This window comes from Engystomops pustulosus, chromosome 1 (genome assembly GCF_040894005.1).
Source record: "Engystomops pustulosus chromosome 1, aEngPut4.maternal, whole genome shotgun sequence".
In the NCBI taxonomy this organism is placed as follows: domain Eukaryota; kingdom Metazoa; phylum Chordata; class Amphibia; order Anura; family Leptodactylidae; genus Engystomops; species Engystomops pustulosus.
Genome location: NC_092411.1, coordinates 191148583 through 191160913, shown reverse-complemented (window position 1 = coordinate 191160913; position 12331 = coordinate 191148583). Strand labels below are relative to the sequence as shown.

Here is a 12331-nt window from a genome sequence, read left to right as displayed (position 1 = left end):
ATGTAAATGACAGAAAATGCTTGTAACCAGATTTGCTTGTAACCAAGCCTTTCTGTAATTGTGAAAATACAACAGGCCAGATGAGATTTTGATTAAAGGGAACCTATGTGTTTAGTCCTATGACTCTATGCTATAATTATCATATAATTATCTCGGAGGCATATTATAAGCACATGTGCATGAATTTAAAAACATCCCCACCTTGCAGGAGGATCAAGCTAACGTATACATGCCAGCATTGGCGTCTTGCCATGACATTCGTTTGGATGTGCCATTTCTATCCCTAATAGTCATAGCACCATATAAGCTAAGGGAAATCATACTCACTACCATTTTGACAAGAATCATAGGGCATTTTAAAGTGACAACAATCAACATACCATATTACATTAGAAATGTTATCACCTGAATTTGAAATGGCATTGCTGGACGGTAGAAATTGCATTCAGCACTACTGAATCAAGTAGAGTTCATTATATGAATATGGATTGCAGTCTGTGAGCACGGCAATTATATAAATATATGAGGTTGCTGTCAAAACCCTCTGGTGGCAGGCTTGTGAACACCAAGCTTTCCATCATCTCTGGAAAGCTGGGTTGCTGGTGATTTGAACAGGCATGTTTCAGCCAGTGGTCCTGGAACCCTGCTATCCTTCCATTAACGTTGGGACCTGGCATCCTGCTTTTCTGCCAGCGGTCCTGGAACCCGGCACTCTACCATCCTGCCATTGACGCTGGAACCTGGTACAGGCGGTCCCCTACTTAAGGACACCCGACTTACAGACAACCCATAGTTACAGACGGACCCCTCTGCCCACTGTGACCTCTGGTGAAGCTCTCTGGATGCTTTACTATAGTCCCAGACTGCAATGATCAGCTGTAAGATGTCTGTAATGAAGCTTTATTGATAATTCTTGGTCCAATTACACCAAAAATTTTGAAACTCCAATTGTCACTGGGGCAAAAGAAAATTTTTTTTCTAGAACTTCCATTATAAAATATACAGTTTCGACTTACATACAAATTCAACTTAAGAACAAACCTCCAGACCCTATCTTGTATGTAACCCGGGGACTGCCTGTATCCACCTTTCCTGCCAGCATGCCCTGGAGCACTGAGTTTCTGCCAGCCTTCCCTGGAGCCCAGCTTTCCTGACAGGCTGCCCTGGAACACAGCTTTTCTACCAGCCTGCCCTGGAGCCCAGCTTTTCTTCCAGCCTACCATGGGACTTTTCAGTTTTATGTTTCTGATATTCTGGTTTTGGTTTTATGTTGCTTTTACCTTGTGTTGTTGCCTTGTGTTGTAATAAATGTTTTTACGATGCAGAATAAACCAGGGTCACTTACTCATAGATCCAGGCACTGTGACTCTGGTAATCTTCTTATATTTCTTATCTATGGCCTCCTTCCTTGTAAAATCTATTTTTAAAATTGTGCTAATGACCTAGCATAGCTCTGGTTTTACAGGCTTTTACAGGAGTGCTTCCCCCTCCCACTGTGTGCTGAAACTTCCTCTGCTTCTATGAAAATACAGAAGGCAAATGGAGGAGCGAAGGAGGAGACAGTTTAACATCCCGGGAAGCTGCAGCATGGAAGGGCTCTGTTAACACCCCCAGAGCCCTTTAGACTCATTAGCATATTTTTTAAAGTTTATTTTAGAAGGAAGGAGGCCATGGATAACAAATATGAGAAGATTACCACAGCCACAGAGCCAAGTGGCCCTGGTTTATCATGCTTCATTTTTATGGTTTAATTCCTTTTAAAAAATGGTGGTTCTTTTTCAACAAATATATTTTTGGGGATCAGCATATAAAAATATATTAGAGTTTCCTATATATACATAAATATTGACAGGTGGTGCAGTATATAAAAAATATATAAGTTGAGTGTGATTTATAAATATATTTTGTAGATCTTTTGCATAATTATATATGGGTTACTTATATAAAGTAAGCAGCTCCAAGTGCTCGATCAAACGCCCCAGTGTTAGAGTGATAGCGTTACCGGAAACCTCTAACACTGTGGTGGGGTACAGTGTAATTGTCGGACAGCTCGCAAAGCTGTCCGACGTATTCATGAGGGGGCGGGGTTGGGGCATGGCTAGGGGCAGGCACTGCCGCCTAGCGCGCGGCAGTCACTGCCGGCCTATGGAGCGAGCGGGGTGGTCCGGGGAAGAGGCAGCGCCTCGGACCACCCCCTCATAAATACATCGGACAGCTTTGCGAGCTGTCCGATGATTACACTGTACCCGCCGCAATAGTAATAGTAATAGTCTTCTCATATGGGAAAGTGACACCACAAGGGCCCCCTAAACCTCTTGGGCCCTGGTGCAACCGCAACCTCTGCACCCCCTCAAGTTATGCCCCTGCACTTATATTAGGAATAGTCAAGCACTCTTTTGAATTACATGACTGAAAAGTTCCCCTATTTTTTCTGTGTCCATAGCACAGTTTACTATGGGAAATGAATTGTACCCTGTTGAGGTCAGTATAATTTGATACTAGTTATGTTTTTCACCTTTCACCCTGAAACACTGAACAGCTTTTACAGAACAGAACATGGGCTGATATATGAGATTAATCTGACCATTTTGCTTTTTTTGTAAAGAGGATATTAATTTCTCCGAAAAAACACTGTACAAATAAAAGTTTGAATCCTGAGAATTAGCCCCAGACATCTCTATGTTAATCCTCACTGGAGGACTGCCCCTATTACATAGCTTAATAGTTTCTTAGAAGACATTCATTTCACATAAAATCTAACTTGGTATTCCCCAAAATGTATAAACAGTCAACCGCAGCATGGCGCTAATGGAAATGAAAAGTAAAATGATACATGCCACCTTTTATCACACTGTTTATTCTTGATGCAATTTTATTTTTGAGACGACACTCGGAAAGTGAAAGTAAAGAAACAAAATACTACTATAGTGCTCTGACCTATTACTTCTAACCTTTAACAAACCACCAGAATGATATTTCAACATTTTTCACAACAAGGATTTCTTTTCTCACACTTAAATAATACAATCCAAATTAGTAGAATTCTCCACCAAAATGTCTCAAGATATTAATTAAAATATGAAGGGGATATGCAACCTGCATTAAAATATCATGGTTGTCTCAATACATCAAAATAGGTATGTTAAATATCATGAATTTGCTGGCACACTTACCTCAATTTACATTCAAACTGTTGTCTATGGAAGATTTAGGGAACACTCCAGACACAGCTGATTCATTGAATAATGGATGGTCCCAAACCTGAGGGAAGGAGCATTTTCATTGTATTCCTATAACCTTGCTAGAACATGGAGTCATGATCCTCCCTTCTGGACCTCCACAAGGTATAATTCATTGAATTAAGTTTGACTGGAGCATTCCTTTAAGATAAAAAGAAAAATTTCCGACACCATGGAAATGCACGTTTAACCGCACTATGGTACTGCATTAAATACATTTCCAACACCTATGTAGTTGTGGCACTACGGATATGTATCTATGGATAAATGGCCATTTTTTTATATTGAATATTTATATTAAATTATGACTTCAAAAATTGTTGATAGATATAATAAGAGCTGCTGCATGTCCCCTTGGCCTCCATTTGGCCTTCTTAAATTTTGAAAATTATGCAAATGAGTTTGAGGAGCTCTGAGGGCCAGCACTATATACTACTACATTGCTAAACTACTACTATACTCTGACAGACTATTAGAGATCTTTCCAAAACAGAGGTCCCGCACTCTCAACTGGTGTGTGGTGCTTGTAATTGGATTCTCAAACCCACGTAAAGTCAAATACAAGCATTCCCTGATTTACAGACGAACCCTAGTTACAGATGAACTTCTCTGCCTACTAAGACCTTTTGTGAAGTTCTCTGGATGCTTTACTTTTGTTCCAGGCAGCAATGATCACCTGTAAGGTGTCTGTAATGAAGTTTTATTCACCCTGATCTCATGACAGCACAAAGTTTTGAAAATTCAATCCTTATTGGGACAAAAAAAATTGTCTGGAGTTACGCTTATAAAATATACCAATTCCAACTTACATACAAATTCAACTTAATAACCTTAAAAAAAAATCTTGTATGTAACATGGGGACTGCCTGTACATAGTTCAAATTCATATTTCAAATAAGGCACACTCCTTAATGCTTTTTATAGTCTTATTTTATTTCATGCAAGTTAATTCAATCCAAAATTCAAAAGCCTTCACCATATAGAACAGTGATAGCGGAGCTTTTAGTGCCCGAGTGCCCAAACTGCAACCCAACCAAAAGCAGTAACTTATTGCTCCCTGTTCTTCAATAACTTTCGGTCATATTGGCCTCCAGAGGACAAGATGGAAAATTTGCATCATTTTAGCTTCTTTCCAGTGTCCTTCTGTACACAGAGAATCGTGAGGCCAGCAGTAAGTCCTCCAAAGATATTTCGGCCCTGTCTACTCATTCTCCCTCTTCCTACAGTTCCAAGTAACAAAGTAAGGATCACTTTAATATATGACTGAAAGCAGCATCTTTTAAGTTACTTGGAACTGCAGGAAGTCTTTGAGTCCTGTCTGGTGTAATGGGGCGATGGCCCGGGTACCCACAGAAAGGGCTCTGAGTGCCGCCTCTGGCACCCGTGCCATAGGTTCGCCACCACTGATATAGAATCAATAAAGATGTTGCCCACTTTTCAACAAATGTCTTCTTTTAGAAACGTCTCTGCATATATATGTACCTGTGTCTTTCAGAACTTCACAGGGCCCAATTACTAATAGCCAGGGCCGCATCTGCTATGAGGCGAGATGAAAATCTCGCTTCAGGCGGCAGAATGCGGAGCCCTTTAAAGAGTGGCAAAATTTGCTGCTCTAATGTGGACGATTTGGATGCCCATTGACGCCAGAATCGCCCACCAGATAAATAAACTTGCACCTGCCTCTTTAAGACACACGTGCAAGTTATATGCGGAGTGATGCAGCGCCTATCTGGCTGCTGGCGTTGCTCTGTTCTATGCAGCGACACAGGCGACGGATGTTGATGTTACGCCACCTGTGTCACTGTGTGGATCTGTGGCTCACAGAAGAGCTGCAAGAAGACCGGAGCTGTGTGCCGTGGGAGCACACTGCCACGAGGTGAGTGTAAGTTTTATTAATTTTCATGTACACTTATTAATTAAATAGTTTTTTACTGGGGGGAGGCTGTATATATTATATGTGGCCAGAATCATTTTATACTAGGGGAGCTGTATATATTATATGGGGCTAGAATTGTTTTATACTGGTGGGGCTGTATATATTATATGGGGCCAGAATCGTTTTATTCTGGGGGGGGGGGGCTGTATATATTATATAGGGCCAAAATCATTTTATACTGGGGGGGGGGGGTTCTTTATATATTATATGGGGCCAGAATTGTACAGAATTTCAGAATTGTAATTTAATTGTACTTCAAAAGGCCCACACAAAACTTCTTATATCTTATAATCAGAATGTTTTGGTAGAAATATAAGCAGTATGTGTATGTGTATTGTGTTAGTATTGGTAGCTCCATGAGCAGCAGGCAACACCATATGTTTGAGTTTTTCTCTCTATGCCATTCTTGAATTTACCTTTCTATTAGGACCATTAAATCTTTCATACTGTGTCCTGGTTCAAAGGTGTGTTTTCCCACAGGTGTTTCCATCCCTATGTTTGAAGACTTTTTGTATGCAAGGAGAGGTATACACTCACCGGACACTTTATTAGGTACACCTGTCCAACTGCTCGTTAACACTAAATTTCTAATGAGCCAATCACATGGCGGCAACTCAGTGCATTTAGGCATGTAGACATGGTCAAGACAATCTCCTGCAGTTCAAACCGAGCATCAGTATGGGGAAGAAAGGTGATTTGAGTGCCTTTGAACGTGGCATGGTTGTTGGTGCCAGAAGGGCTGGTCTGAGTATTTCAGAAACTGCTGATCTACTGGAATTTTCACGCACAACCATCTCTAGGGTTTACAGAGAATGGTCCGAAAAAGGAAAAACATCCAGTGAGTGGCAGTTCTGTGGGCGGAAATGCCTTGTTGATGCCAGAGGTCAGAGGAGAATGGGCAGACTGGTTCGAGCTGATAGAAAGGCAACAGTGACTCAAATCGCCACCTGTTACAACCAAGGTAGGCAGAAGAGCATCTCTGAACGCACAGTATGTCGAACTTTGAGGCAGATGGGCTACAGCGAGCAGAGGACCACACTGGGTGCCACTCCTTTCAGCTAAGAACAGGAAACTGAGGCTACAATTTGCACAAGCTCATCGAAATTGGACAGTAGAAGATTGGAAAAACGTTGCCTGGTCTGATGAGTCTCGATTTCTGCTGCGACATTCGGATGGTAGGGTCAGAATTTGGCATCAACAACATGAAAGCATGGATCCATCCTGCCTTGTATCAACGGTTCAGGCTGGTGGTGGTGGTGTCATGGTGTGTGGAATATTTTCTTGGCACTCTTTGGGCCCCTTGGTACCAATTGAGCATCGTTGCAACGCCACAGCCTACCTGAGTATTGTTGCTCACCATGTCCATCCCTTTATGACCACAATGTACCCAACATCTGATGGCTACTTTCAGCAGTATAATGCGCCATGTCATAAAGCTGGAATCATCTCAGACTGGTTTCTTGAACATGACAATGAGGTCACTGGACTCAAATGGCCTCCACAGTCACCAGATCTCAATCCAATAGAGCATCTTTGGGATGTGGTGGAACGGGAGATTCGCATCATGGATGTGCAGCCGACAAATCTGCGGCAACTGTGTGATGCCATCATGTCAATATGGACCAAAATCTCTGAGGAATGCTTCCAGCACCTTGTTGAATCTATGCCACGAAGAATTGAGGCAGTTCTGAAGGCAAAAGGGGGTCCAACCCGTTACTAGCATGGTGTACCTAAAAAAATGGCCGGTGAGTGTATCTGGAAATATTTACTTCTGTCTGTTGTGGAGAACGGTATGCAGATCAGCAGTTTGGGGATTTGACGGTTGTCCGTGACTACTAGGGGCACCCACACTTGTCCTCTTTTTTGTTTGGAAGCCTTGGGATATTTGTAGCTGTATGCATCTGCTCTTTTATGGCCCATAGATGATAACCCTGTTGTAGAAGGGTGCTTTTTAGTGAAAGATAGTGTCATTTTTTATCCTCACTGTCTGATCAGATCCAAATGTATCTCAAAACTTTGCTTTAGACCATGGAATTTTTCATATGACCTGGAAATTTCCATTTTAGATAAGCAGTAGGTAATAGATAGGTAACCAGAGAGAGAGAGAGAGAGAGAGCGAGCAACGAGCGAATCATAGTACATGGCTGAAATATCTTCTAACTAATAATATATTTTCCAAATCAAGAGAAGTTCGTGGAAGAAATGGGAATTATAGTTGTTTGACTCAGTTTCAAATTTGCTATTATATAATTGTCAACAATATAGCCACGAGGATCATGGTAATGAATATATCTTTCCTTATTCATCTAGGGAAAATATTAAACATTCTTAGAGTCTTACATTTGCTAAGGAAACTGATTATGATATACCGGTATGTTACATTTTGTGATGTAATTATTTTCTTTATAGCCTCTTCACAAAGAAATCAGATTTTCTAATCACAGCCCACATAGCAGTAGTATACAGTCCTGAGCGTGAGAGTTCACTGGATATTACAAGATCCTGATTGTAATTCTGCTATGGGCATAAAGTTGATTCATTCAGTATGTATATCAGACACAGACCTAAATTTGCACTTTTGTCTTTACCATTTTAAAAACATAAACACAAAGTAAAGTAAACTTTTAGATCTTTATTAAAATCTTATAATAAAATAGTAAAAAGTATTTAGCAAAAAAATAGATTAGAATAAAAAATGTATGGTATACTATCTCCGTTTTTACACATATTACAAATTTACATATTTTATTTACATGCTTCATAAATTATAGCAATTTTAAACAATAAAACACAAATTTTAAATGGCAGAAAAGGGACATACAAATTATCAATAATGACTATGCTGGCTATCCAGATGTTCACTCTGATCTTCCATTTATGCCCACATCTATTTGTGGTGGATAACTTCGATATGCTTGTATTGTCTACAGAATGAAAAATGCGGGTTAGAATAAATAATTAGGTAAATTGAGAAATGTATAAATAGGTCGATAAAAGAGAAACTAAAGCATCACTACAATAAAATTAAACGAGTGCAAGACCCAAGACTGCAGCTAGGTTCTATATAAGCTTAGAATACAGGCATTCAAAAGGAATTTTGGAACATTAAATACATTTTTTTTTCTATTTTCCTTTTTATCTTGTAGATTGATAATTGGGAAAGGTTTACAAATAAGGTCTTGCCATATTTTGGTGTTTTGATCATTTATAAAACAGTTACACTTACTGAATCTTTCTTCCCAAAAGAGCCTTTACTTCTTTTAGGTTAGGACTGACACATATTGGAACACTTCGTTTTTTCAAAGTTGCACTGTGAAAAAAGCAAACAATAGATACATTTAAGTATTCAGATGTTTGATGGACTTTATGTCTATTGCAAATCAGTGTCATAATTTTGGTGGCATGTAAAAATGATTTTTTACTTATTAAGTATGTGTAAAGAATTAGTATTAAGTGCAAAATTGTGTTTATGCAAATTAGCATAATGCACCATTAAAGAATAGTCTACAGCAGTGGTGGCACTCAAAGCACTCACTGTGGGAACCCAAGCCATCACCCCAGCACAGATTTTCCATACTGGACTCAAAACCTCCTCCTGTCGTCCCTGGCCACCCAGGATGTGCTGTGATCAGTGCTATTTTAAAGCTACACATCCTTCCTTAGCTGTCTGGGACTACAGGAGGGGTAAGGAGGTGTAGACAAGGCTGTGTTATTATTGGAGCTCATGCTCTGGGCCCCACAATTTTTCCTGTTCAGGGGCCCCTGGAGGAAAGCTGCAATGATAATTTGAATTTCTTCTCTTTCATTCCACTGTATTGGTGTCCTCAGCAGGGGCGTTGCTAGGGTGGTAAAAGATTCGGGGCAAGGGCCCCAATGCATATGTAGCGCTCTTTCAGTAATACCCCCTCCTGTACTTAACGCCCTCACATGTGGTTGTGCCAATAACAAGGTTACTTCTAGTATATACAGCTACAGAGAACAAAGGAGAAATCCCTACTTTTTTCCATCCAGTGACTGCAGGTGACGCATCCTCCATCTTCTCCATTAGGCATCACCACATCTTATGTTCCTCATTGTTCCTACATCTTGGTTCCCTGGCAGTATTATCCTGCTGCCGCCCCTAACAATCTCCCCAAATACTGTAAGGCTGCGCTCACACGTTTGTCTTGCATTTAAACAAAACCAGGTGCGTGTTACCCATCACATGTGTATTACTGGAAAATATATGTGATCAAACAGAGGCCTGTCCTAGTGCCATGTGTGAACACGCTCCAAGAAATGTGTGAACACGCCCCACCAGTAAGTAATGTGACCACACAGCCCCCCCATAAGTAAGGTGCCCACACACAGCCCCCCAGTAAGTAATGTGCCCACACAGCCCCTCAGTAGGTAATGTGCCCACACACAGCCCCCCAGTAAGTAATGTGCCCACACAGCCCCCCAGTAAGTAATGTGCCCACACACAGCCCCCCAGTAAGTAATGTGCCCACACAGCCCACCAGTAAGTAATGTGACCACACAGCCCCCCAGTAAGTAATGTGCCCACACAGCCCCCAGTAAGTAATGTGCCCACACAGCCCCCCAGTAAATGATGTGCCCACACAGTCCCCCAGTAAATGATGTGCCCACACAGCCCCCCAGTAAGTAATGTTCCCACACAGCCCCCCAGTAAGTAATGTGCCCACACAGCCCCCCAGTAAGTAATGTGCCCACACAGCCCCCCAGTAAGTAATGTCCTCACACAGACCCCCAGTAAGTAATGTGCTCCACACAGCCCCCAGTAAGTAATGTGCCTCACACAGCCCCCCCAGTAAGTAAAGTGCCTCACACAGTCCCCCCCAGTAATGTGCCCCACACAGTCCCCCCAGTAAATAATGTGCCCCACACAGTCCCCCTCAGTAAATAATGTGCCCCACACAGTCCCCCCAGTAAATAATGTGCCCCACACAGTCCCCCCAGTAAATAATGTGCCCCACACAGTCCCCCCAGTAAATAATGTGCCTCACACAGTCCCTCCAGTAAATAATGTGCCCCACACAGTCCCCCCAGTAAATAATGTGCCTCACACAGTCCCTCCAGTAAATAATGTGCCCCACACAGTCCACCCAGTAAATAATGTGCCCAACACAGTCCCCCCAGTAAATAATGTGCCTCACACAGTCCCTCCAGTAAATAATGTTCCCCACACAGTTCCCCCAGTAAGTAATGTGCCCCACACAGCCCCCCAGTAAATAATGTGACCCACACAGCCCCCCAGTAAATAATGTGCCCCACACAGTCCCCCCAGTAAGTAATGTGCCTCACACAGCCCACAATGTTCTCCCCCTTCCCTAGTCCCTATCATGTTTCTCACCTCACAGATGCAGCTCTCTCTCTTTCTGTGCGCTGCTTTCCCCTGCAGGTCATGTGATCATGACATGATCACAGGTCCTTCAGCCTCTGGAACTCCCGGAGGCTAGGTCCTTGCAGGGGAAAGCAGCGCCTGCACTCGTTCTCATCACGATCTGTGTCCTCAGACACAGATCTTGATGAGAGAGGGAAGGAATCTCCCGGGCAGCGGGGCAGATGATCTGCTGACCCGAGGAGATTCGGGGCACTGGCCAAAAGATCCGGGGCACGAGCCCCGGATCTTTTGACGTAGCGACCCCCTGGTCCTCAGGATGCCGATACAATTAAAAGCAGTGACAAAACAGGTAGCAACATGTTCCTGCTTAAATTGCCATGTTGGCACTTTGCATTTAAATAAGTAGGGTTTAGTTGTAGTTTGGGCATTCGGTCTCTAAAAGATTCGCCATCACTGGTCTACAGCATAGTGTCATTTCAGTTATTCTTCCTTTAAATAGCTATTGTAATCCTACAAGGTATATATAATGTATTACTGCTTGTTGTCTGCTTATAATGCACAGATTTGCCCTCTGAAGTACACCTAGGGTCACATCAAGGACCTTTTATACACATTTAAACTAAGTGTAGAACAATGGCACTGATGCAAAACTTTATTCTGCGTGCATCATCTGTCATCTACTTACATGTACTCGACATTCTCACATGAAGAACTTCTAGGATAAATCTCCAGCTTTTCCAATCCCTTTATGTTGACTTTTTTAGAAATCTTTTTGCACAGACAACGATTCCCTTTTGGAATAGCAGCTCCTAAAACAGAAAAAAAAAAATTAGTAATCATCTAAAGACGATAAATTAGTAGAAAGAAAATCATATACCTTCACATAACTTTACCTTGTATTACAGAAGCAGACAGCAACACCACACAGACAATGGCAGCAATTTTACAGTCCATAATTCCCAGATGAAGTGTCATGCACACTAGGAGCTGGGAATGCAGACAGTTTCAAGGAGTAAAGGCTGACTGTATATATAATGCTGTAATGCATTGCATCACTATATGCAGGGAAATCCTGACAGCCTCCGTTTCCTTTACGTAATACAAACTTTGAAGAAGAGAAAGCATCTAAATAAAACTTAGTACTTATCAATTCCATATCCTTATTTGGATTACATTTCCTCTTTTGTGTGGTGTTAAGAAAGTCCAGATACACTTGCTGATCAGGGATGGACAGTTACAGGAAATCAGTATCAAGGCTCCTTTCACTAATAAGGTTTAAAAAAATATACAAGTCTATAAAGTCTATATTTTTCTACAGTGTTGATCCAGAGGAAACCCCTATATGGTGGACTCCAAATGTCTTATATAGGGGAAAAAATTCCTTCTGACTCCAAATGTGGCAATCAGAACAATCCATGGATTAATGTTTTCCTCAAGAAGTCAAACTCTCAAAGATTTTTGTGAGAAAGCCAAATTGACCTGTTGGGACTAACATTGCCATTCTTCATTAAAAATACATCTAGTCCTTTTTTAAGTGCTTCCATATTTGTCTATTTTGTGTGGTACAGCATCTAAAGCTTTTGCAAAATCTATGTAAAGTACATAAGCTGCATGACTTTAAAGTCTATAAAAAATAATAAATTATGTTTTTTAACTACTAAATTATGGTTTTAATAAATAATCAGTGAGTCCCCCAGCCTAGTGTATTTTTCCACCTCGGGGCACACCTACAACAATAAAAATGTTATGCTCCTTAACCCCTTGATGACCGCCCTATCGGCTTTTTACGACGGTCATTACGGGTACTTCTTC

At 41.5% G+C, this 12331-nt stretch overlaps 1 protein-coding gene across 1 annotated transcript; it reads right to left on the bottom strand.

Moving 5' to 3' along the window:
• Positions 1-7881: 7881 nt before the first annotated feature.
• Positions 7882-11534, bottom strand: LOC140101038 (C-X-C motif chemokine 10-like). Its single transcript, XM_072126600.1, has 4 exons — positions 11413-11534; positions 11205-11328; positions 8402-8485; positions 7882-8099 (listed from the first exon to the last, which is right to left on the bottom strand). Exons 1-4 carry the CDS (start codon positions 11492-11494, stop codon positions 8063-8065), a joined length of 327 nt encoding a protein of 108 aa, XP_071982701.1. The 5' UTR covers positions 11495-11534; the 3' UTR covers positions 7882-8062.
• Positions 11535-12331: the final 797 nt, after the last annotated feature.

Excerpts from the sequence above, each read along its gene's own strand:
- LOC140101038 (XM_072126600.1), bottom strand. The coding sequence starts at position 11,494 with ATGACACTTCATCTGGGAATTATGGACTGTAAAATTGCTGCCATTGTC. Across the intron at positions 8,486-11,204 it reads TGTGAGAATGTCGAGTACAT|TGCAACTTTGAAAAAACGAA; the intron begins GTAAGTAGATGA and ends CTTTTTTCACAG. Across the intron at positions 8,100-8,401 it reads CTTTTGGGAAGAAAGATTCA|ACAATACAAGCATATCGAAG; the intron begins GTAAGTGTAACT and ends TTCATTCTGTAG.